General features: G+C 44.6%; 1 protein-coding gene across 1 annotated transcript; it reads right to left on the reverse strand.

Moving 5' to 3' along the window:
- Positions 1-935: 935 nt before the first annotated feature.
- LOC136451036 (F-box only protein 6-like) lies at positions 936-4,868 on the reverse strand. The gene is made up of 2 exons (XM_066451769.1): positions 4,407-4,868; positions 936-2,565 (listed from the first exon to the last, which is right to left on the reverse strand). Exons 1-2 carry the CDS (start codon positions 4,493-4,495, stop codon positions 1,323-1,325), a joined length of 1,332 nt encoding a protein of 443 aa, XP_066307866.1. The 5' UTR covers positions 4,496-4,868; the 3' UTR covers positions 936-1,322.
- Between the last annotated feature and the right edge of the window lie 4,299 nt (positions 4,869-9,167).

A 9,167-nucleotide genomic window follows, 5' to 3' on the forward strand; every position in this document is an offset into this window, starting at 1 on the left:
AACCCCAAGGTTGTGCATCGAACTATCGATTTTGAAAGGCGAAAGGCGGAGAGAAGAGATGTAAGTATGTAACCACCATGTTTAGCGTGCGTTAGTGATGGAAACTGCAAGGCACTTGACTACTTGAGGTTGCCTTCTATGAGATATTTGAACCATCTATCTAAGCTCCAACGTCTTTGCTGAGGGTGCCTTTTCTGTGTGCCGTATTGTGTCTTAAGATGTCTGATTTTATGCTTGTATTGTGTTCTAAGATGTCTGATGATATCTGTTTTTCTTCGTGATAGCCACTCCCTTTTTTTTACACTAATTGAAGAAAAGTTTGTCCAACACTGGTTGAGATGGTTTAGACATGTCCAACGGAGACCTTCAGAGGCACCAGTGCATAGTGAAATCCTAAGCCAGGATAGTAACGGGAAGAGAGACAGAGTAAGACCGAAGTTGACTTGGGTAAAGACAATAAAAAGAGACTTGAAATGATGGAATATACCTAAAGACTTAGCCTTAGATAGGAGTGCTTGAAAAACAGTTATTCACGTGCCTGAACCTTGATGGTTTCTGCTGGGTTTCAACTCTAGCTTACCCTAACTTGTTTGGGATTTAAAGGCTTTGTTGTTGTTGTTGTGAGATTTATTTTTTACATCGTTTGCAGCGCGAGATTTCAGAACACGATAAGATACGAGGATCAAGAAGCTTCTCTAAATATCCCTGCATCTACATTACATATAAGATACTGTACATAAGAAACCTAAACTTCTGACACGGGAGCTAGTGTAGAATGTAGATTTCAGAATGACTGGAATCATAGGAAGTCGCAGCAAACAATTCAGGCATCAAAACAGCTTCAGGCAACACACAAATAGTAGGCAGCCTGAAACAGAAGACGGATATTTTTCGTGGTAATAACAAGCACCACTACATCTCTATGCACCAGAATCAAAACATTAACATCTCGGTCTTTATTGTATAATAAACTCAGTTCTGGCCTTCTGGGCAGGTAACTGCAAGTTCAGAATATTACAAGCTTAACGGGACACAGACTAAACATATCAAAACCAACATACAGATACCTGGCGTTCCATTTTTTACTTCCATGAAACATATTCAGGTCGGCTTGCCCAATTGATGTAGCACTGACCCAAGTAGCAGCAGGTAATAAAAGGAAACGGTTCGATTGCTTCAGCGTGATACAAAACAAACCACAGTGATGCGGTTTTGCAGAACTTATCACAACAACATAGAAATATTATCTAAAGATAGGCCAATGATATGAAATGATTAAAATATTAACGCGCTCTGCTCGGCCAAAGAAGGTAAATTCCATGTCAGGCCAAGGCGCAGGGGACCGGATCAAATGCTGTGCCACATGCTATCCATTGCTTTTTGCGGCTGCATGGTAGCATGCAGTCAGGAACCTTCTGCCACTCCCTTTTCAAAAGGTTGTATGTAACAAGGCGGTTCATACGCTTCGCCTTCAAGGAGAGCATGAGCAAACCACTGTTGCCCAGGCATGTCATCTTCATGTGCTTACCGTAGAACTCTAAGCACCAGATATTTGGCATTCTGTCCACCTCCTTCCAGAGGAGAGTCATCTTCTGCAACTCCCATATGCAGACACAGGTCGCTGCATTTTTGCACAGCAGACCCACTAGCATAACCCTTCCCTGGAACTCGGCAAGTGTGTGGTCAGTCAGATGCAGTGGCAGTGGGATGGCAAATTGCCTCCAAATCCCGGTGCTTACATCACATGACAAAACACCATCTGGTTCTGCGCACATGAAGTATACCGTGCTGCCAACCGCCACAGGCTGTGACCTGAAATTTAGAGCAAGTGGAAGTTTGATGCCCGGAGGAAAAGTTCCAGGGCAAGACCACATGTTCTTTGTAGAGTCATAGACTTCATAAGTCCCATCATTTCCTAACCACATTACTTTGTAGCCATCACTAGAACTTCTTCCATTCAACACCATCCCTACAGCGACTCTTGACCATCCCTGGACTGATCTTGGTGGGATCTCCTTGAGTGATTGCATAAGAGGGTTGCAAATGTAGAAATTCCTGTGGCTCAGATCCAATAAACATACAAGACCACCCACGGATGCCACTGGAATAACTATCTTTGTAGGAGTGAGAGGAACAGATGAGTGGTGCCATTTCTTCAGCAAAGGATCATACATTGCAACATTGTTGTTTGCATTCTCATGGGTGATTGTATAGAACCATGGCAGTTCACGTGGAGCTTCAGAGTACTGATGAGAGAAACTGTCTGAGCCCAAAAGAGAGGACCACTTTTGGCAGACAGTGCGGAATCGAAAAATTGCAGCAACTGGAAGCCTTGCAATGACAGTTTCAAAAAGATCTTCGGGGAAATCTCTCCAGATCTCTTGTTGCATTACTTCAGTTTTGTTTGAGGAAGGTGCCTTTTCACGGTTTCGATCTCTCCGTGGTCGCTTCCGAAGGGGAGATTGGTTAGTTTCCATGATCTTCAGTAATTCTGAGTTGTATCCAGACCTTCCCCCACAATAATCATCCTTGATTGAACCATGTTCGAAGTCAAGTAAATACCACCTGTAAGATATTCATAAACCCAGTTAGTCCATCTTATTCAAGGGAAAACTAGTCTGGAGGGTACCGACAAGATTTTTTTACTGCAAAAGAAAAGGCATAATACAATCTATAACCCCCAGTTTAGTTGTTTACCATTGAAGCATTGTTTTGGACAAAAATGCATACAGAAGTATGAAAGCGGCATATCAACAATTTCACAGAATCACTTGACTGAATGCACGATTCAGTCACATAGTTGCACATGGAGCTACATACTTACACTCAAAAAAGGGTACTTTGTAACTGTTTTATCTGGCTTGTCCAATGGGAAATAAGAATTTCTCAACTAGTTGGCTTTCTGTAATGCACAAGTATCAACCTTGTCATCCATTTTCGCATCAACATTCATCGACCCTCTCTAAAGCCTAGATATGATATTTATATTATTTGCCAGGCCAATCAGAGGTGCCCTGGTCAACCAAGCGATTTATATATCAGTAACAATGCCAATCATATGTTTCTCAGCAGATTAGAGTAGGTACACAGAGGATAATCTATTATATTCTTCTGAAGGGAAAAAGAAGCTCAAATGACTGGATTCTATGTGAATGTGAGGTAAATTGAAGCTGAGAGGATATTCCTTATGGTCTGACAGGCAATGCAGTGAGGGCCTGTTTGGATTACATCCATGCAAGACGCGAGAAGCTTTCCCAGGCGTCCGAATGGGTTCGGATCGACGCCTAGGCGTCCACTTGCCTGGAAGGGGCGTTCAAGCAAACACGCCCTCATGATCTAAGCAGGCATTGAACCAAAACCTGGAACTCCAAGGGAGCATGTGCTGCTTATTGCCAAAACTCGATTTACATGCTACAGGATGACACATAACTTTCCATAGAACAAACCCGGAAATTCTAGAAAAGAAAAGAATTGCAAGCACAACGTTTAGCGAAGCAACAATAGTGACTAAGTGCTAGAATTAGTCGCAGCCGCAGGAAGGGCATATTACATATTAGAATGGCATCTCATGTTTCCACCGCATGCCCAGCTGGGCACATTACATATTAGAATGGCATCTCGTGTTTCCACCGCATGCCCAGCTAAGCCCCGGGAGCATGTTTACCAAGTCTGCCTCCATTAAAAACTAGTAAAGCACGTGAGTCGTGAGGTAAGTTGATTTCCTCGTCCCCCTTTGCTTTGGTCCCCTCGCCCGCCAACAAAGCTCCACGGCGCGGCCCCAAAGTCAAACTGACCGGGATATGTTAAGATTATCATCCACTGTCACGTACGCTAAACTAACCTAGGGTGGAAGACTTTCCCGGGCTGAATTCCATGGGGTTGCGTAAATAATCTTGTCCTATGCATGCAGCAATGCCAAAACCTGTGACCATGGCATGGGGCACATAAACCAGCAACAGCAAAGTCAGCAAAATGTAAAACTAAAGGGAGGGGGGCACGGGATTGTTCCATTTCTACGGCGCACGCCCTGCTTCTCCGTTCAACCCTGCCGCTACGGCCAAATCTAGCGATGTAGGAGGGACACAAGTGAGACCAATTCGCGGAGACGGAGACAGTGGATCGTGAACGGAAATCCCTGTGTCGCTCAGAGAAGCATGCCAAGGATCTGCGCGACCTAATCTGCTTGGGTAAGTGAATCAACACGAACCGACAAACAAACAAAAAGGTAGCGAAGCCAGCAAATTCGCGATGCGATTGCAAACCCCCGCCGCAGCGGGGCGAGTAGATCCGCACGAGGCGGGGGGCGGGGAGGACGCGGACGAGAGCGCGAGGTGGGAGCGGAGTAACCAAAAGGGGCGGTGCGAGAGGAAGAGGGGGAGAGGAGGCTTTTGGTTCGTTCGCCTTGCCTGGGGACGGGGTGGGCGTTGGCGCCGTAGAGGTCCCAGAGCTCCTGGACCTGGCCGACGAGCTGGCGCAGCGCGGCCACCTCCCCCATCGCCTGGCCGCCGGCGCCGCGAGCGCGCGCCGCCGCCGGCCTCCTCGCCGCGCCCCGTCTCTCCCTCACTCTCTCTGCTCTTCTTCCGGGTCGGGTCGGGTCGGGTCGGGGCTTCCGCTCGACTCTCGCCCCCCTCCCTCCCTTTCCGCCCGCCTCGCTAAATGGACCTGGACGGCAGCGGAGCGGAGAAGGCGACGGCGTGAGGCCGCGTGCCGTGTGCTTGTCTTCGCCGTGTGGGTGCGGTTTGCTTTTGCTTGCTGGGGTTTATAGATAGTGTGTCATCGGTTGCGTTGCGTTGGGTGTGGTGCGGTTTAAGTAAGCATCAATGATGCCTTTTGTTTTATGGATTGTGGATGGGATTGGATTGTGTGGAGGGTTAGAACGAAAGGAGTAGTGTTGGGAGAGATTTGCGTGTGTGTTGGCCATATATAGGTTGATGATCATAGACAATGCCATTCTTTAGGGTGTTATGGTATCCCGTTTCTGCCCTCGCTTATACTATTGTTGCTTTCTTCGTTTGGACCACAGTTTATAGATAATGAAATATACGACCGATTGATGATGCACGTAGTGTGGCAATCTGCTACGAGATATGTAGGACTGATATATTCTTTAGAAAATCAATAAAAATTTCTAGTATTCAACATGGGTAGAGATAAAAAACGATCAGAAACCATGCTATATATAACACAAAATCCAAGAACAAGTATGATGCTTTTCTTTTTTTATCAAAATAGTATAATAAAAATATAACAACAGTTATACCAAAATCTCAAAATAGTATCATATATACAAAAAAAAGAGACAGTGCCGATCAGTACGGAATGTTCTCGTTGCGGCCCCAAGCATAACCATAGTCATTGTGAAAGGAAAACTTATAATATATTAGAGGAATATAAAATTTAGGGTATGCATAGTTACTAACTGTCGGGTTCATAAATCCGGGGTCTCTCATGGACCGGCTTTCCAGCAAAGGCTTCGCCCAGTAAAAAAGTTGCGAAATAACGCGCAACTCTTGGGCCGGCCCAAATACCTAAACTGCAGGCCAGAAGGGCATCCAATTTCTGACCGGAAGGCCTGACCGAAGAGGAACGACGCCCGCTTTCAACTCCGGCCCACCTCTCCGACCGGAGCACTCGCTTCGGTCTCCAACCCGTCTCCGGACGGCCTCTCCGACCGGAAGGCCTAGCCAAACACCACTTCCGACTCTGACCCGCGTCTCCGACCGGGGACGTACTGAACCCCTGCTTACAGCTCTTCACCGACTGGCGCAGTCGGAGCCAACTGGGACCAACCGACCGGGGACGTCCGCTCGGTGAGGACCAGAAACGGACGGAGCAAGTAAGGTAGGGCGCTCAGGTCAACTACAATACCAAGGACCATACCCTGTGCACCTGCCACACAGTACCCTGCGACCTCCCTAGCATGACCGAACCGAAGCAGTGTTGTAGGCGCCGATATTTTCTCCTACAGTATTGTGGGCACCATCAACTCCCATACCTCAGAGGCATCGACAATGTTGTGGGCGTCGACATTTATCGTGACAGACGAACATGGTAAAACCCTCTGTATGCCTCTTGGCGTCAACAGTATATCAGACACCGACATCTGCCATACCAGAAGAAGAAGACGCAACCTCCCACGTGCATCCGACATCAAAATAGTATTGCGAGCGCCTACCATCATCATGTACCCGCCGGCGTAGGCAACAAGACTTGTAAGCATATGCACTCTCTCCCTCTCACTTGTAAGGCCATCCCCTTCATCTATAATAGGGGATGTGCTCTCTCCAACACAACTCAGTTCATTCAGATCGATCAAGTTCACTAGTATACAACAACAAAACCACTAGGTTCAAACCTCGAGCATACGCTCGAACAGATAGCGCATAGCGGAGCTCCCGTCACTCTCGGCCCCTCTGACCAGAGTCCGACCAGACCTCTTGTACCCCCATCTTTCTTCTTCTCATTTGTAACCCCACTGCAAACTTCGAGCACCTAGGCTTAGGAATAAAGTCATCGACCGATTTAAACTGGACGTAGGGCACGTTGCCTGAACTAGTATAAACCCTGTGTCATTGAGTGCTAGGCCACCTTCGATCACAACATATGATAAAACTACAAATATTTACGTGTTGATCACTTTCTGCACCGATACTAACCATTGTCTATATATATATATATATATATATATATATATATATATATATATATATATATATATATATATATGACGCATAAAAAGGAAAAAAAAAGAAATGCGTTGGCAAAAAAAAAGAAAGAAAAGAAATGGTGATGGCATGATTATTATTGTTGATTGATGCCCGGATGGGCTGGTGGACAGCATTATGGAAGATGGCAACCCGGGCGGCCCATGCATGCCAAATCTTTTGTTGCGTAGCTTTGAGTGCTTTGGATCGATTGAGCTGATGAGCAGATTCGGTCCTCCCGTGGCGATCGACTTGTCTCCATCCACCCCGATTCCTTGATCTTGATCCTCTGCCCCGGCCGCGTCTAATCGCCATCATATATATTCAGGACCATCAGCGAATCAAATTGCATTGGATGCAATGATCGCATAAAGCCAATGCAAGTACTAGCTTCCCCGTTTCAAATCACATTTCATTTCAGATTTGTCCTACATCAAATTTATCAAATTTACTCTCGCAAAAAAAAAAACAGTCATACAAAAACACGTACTTACATACTACACCAAAAACTTCGTCCATCGTTTTTTCACTTGCTAATGGTAGTAAATATATAAACTATATTAGCAAGTACGGTAACACTAATGCTAATGCTAATGCATCTGCAGGCAGGAACGAGGAGCGAGGTGGTTGATGACCGAGTTTGTAGCTGGCTTGCAAGTGACCTTTCCATGATGAGGAAAGCGATCGAGCGACAGTCATCAGTCATCAGTCTGCCGTGGTTGGGGTTGCCCGGTTGGGGAAGGATCGCCCGGATTTTACTCATTCGCCATCATGGCTGCTTGGAACGAATGAAGATGAACCCGCAGTGGTAACTTCCCTCTACCTCAAAGTAATCATCAACCCCATCCTCCTCCGATCCGATCCGCCCATCCATCCATGCATAATCCGACCCATCACGCAACGCAACCACGACATATTTGCATTTTGCAACACGCACTAGTTATTGCGTACGTACATACGTAGCACAAATAATATATGCACACGTATGCAAATTAATTAATACTCCGTACCTGCTGGACCGGACCGGACCTACGTGCGTATAATACGGGTCATGAACAATACTCCTTGTTATACTCATCATCGATATATATATATATATATATATATAGGGAGAGGCTATTCAGTAGCCGGCTACAAAATAAGTTATTTTGTAGCCACCTCCATTTACTATAATTTTATATACTAATTTACTATAATGTCAATACATATTTACGATAGTTGGGTTACTATAACACATGGGGATATTTACCATAACGTTATATTAAACCACTTAGTAAGGAGTTACTATAATCTCGTAAATTAACATAGTAATTATCATAACTCAAAGTGGCTACAGAATAAGTTATTCTGTAGCCAGCTACAGGATAGTAGTTCTATATATATATATATATATATATATATATATATATATATAACTTATTCTTTAGCCACTTCAAGTTATGTTAATTACTATATTAATTTATGAGATTATAGTAACTTCTTGCTAAGTGGTTTAATATAACGTTATGATAAATATCTCATGTGTTATAGTAACCCAACTATCATAAATATGTATTGACATTATCGTAAATAGAGGTGGCTACAAAATAACTTATTTTGTAGCTGGCTAATATATATATATATATATAAGGAGTTACTATAATCTCGTAAATTAATATAGTAATTATCGTAACTCAAAGTGGCTACAGAATAAGTTATTTTGATATATCTATACAATAGTATAATAAGCGTGCAATCCAAAAACTCCGTCTCCTCTCACAGAACACTGTTACCGGCACAGTCAACGCGTGACGTGTTTTCCCTGCTGAACAGTAACGGGTTTTGTAAACAGCAACCGGGATTTGGAACAGTAACGGGTACTATGAACAGCATTTACCCGTTAAGGAACAGTACCACCCTGTTTTTTCCTTTTTTTTGGACGCAATACAAATATTTTTTCCCCACTATTACCCGCGCAAAGCGCGGGGTTCCCTGCTAGTATATATATATAACCCATCCGCTGCCGTAGGATCATTTTTGTGAGGCCAGCCAGGATCGGAGGTTAGGCAGTGTCTTAAATGAGTAATGACTTCTGAGCACTCGTACAACGTCTGACGCTTATACACAGCCTGTTCGTTTCGTCGTAAATGATTATGAATTATTTACTACTGACTGATTTGGTGTGAGAGAAAAATACTATTCCAGCTTATAATCCACGATCGTATACGAGTAAACGAACAGACGCAGAATAGAAAAATTATTCCCTTGCTTACACCCATCCTCTCCCAACTCTCCTCCTAACAGGCGCAGAATAGAAAAAATCGTTCCCTTGCCTACACCCATCCTCTCCCAGCTCTCCTCCTCCTATGTCTCCTCTCAAAGCCCCGTCTTCTTCCATAGCGCATCCCAAATCCGTTGAAAATCAGAGATACTTGTGTGTTAGCACAATGTAATTATAGTAGGCTACCCTTGATTGTGGCTGTA

This window comes from Miscanthus floridulus, chromosome 5 (genome assembly GCF_019320115.1).
Source record: "Miscanthus floridulus cultivar M001 chromosome 5, ASM1932011v1, whole genome shotgun sequence".
NCBI lineage: Eukaryota > Viridiplantae > Streptophyta > Magnoliopsida > Poales > Poaceae > Miscanthus > Miscanthus floridulus.

Bases quoted from the DNA above. Each gene is read 5' to 3' on its own strand.
- LOC136451036 (XM_066451769.1), bottom strand. From the start codon at position 4,495: ATGGGGGAGGTGGCCGCGCTGCGCCAGCTCGTCGGCCAGGTCCAGGAG. The intron at 2,566-4,406 runs GCAAGGCGAACG...AATATCTTACAG, and splicing joins AACGCCCACCCCGTCCCCAG to GTGGTATTTACTTGACTTCG.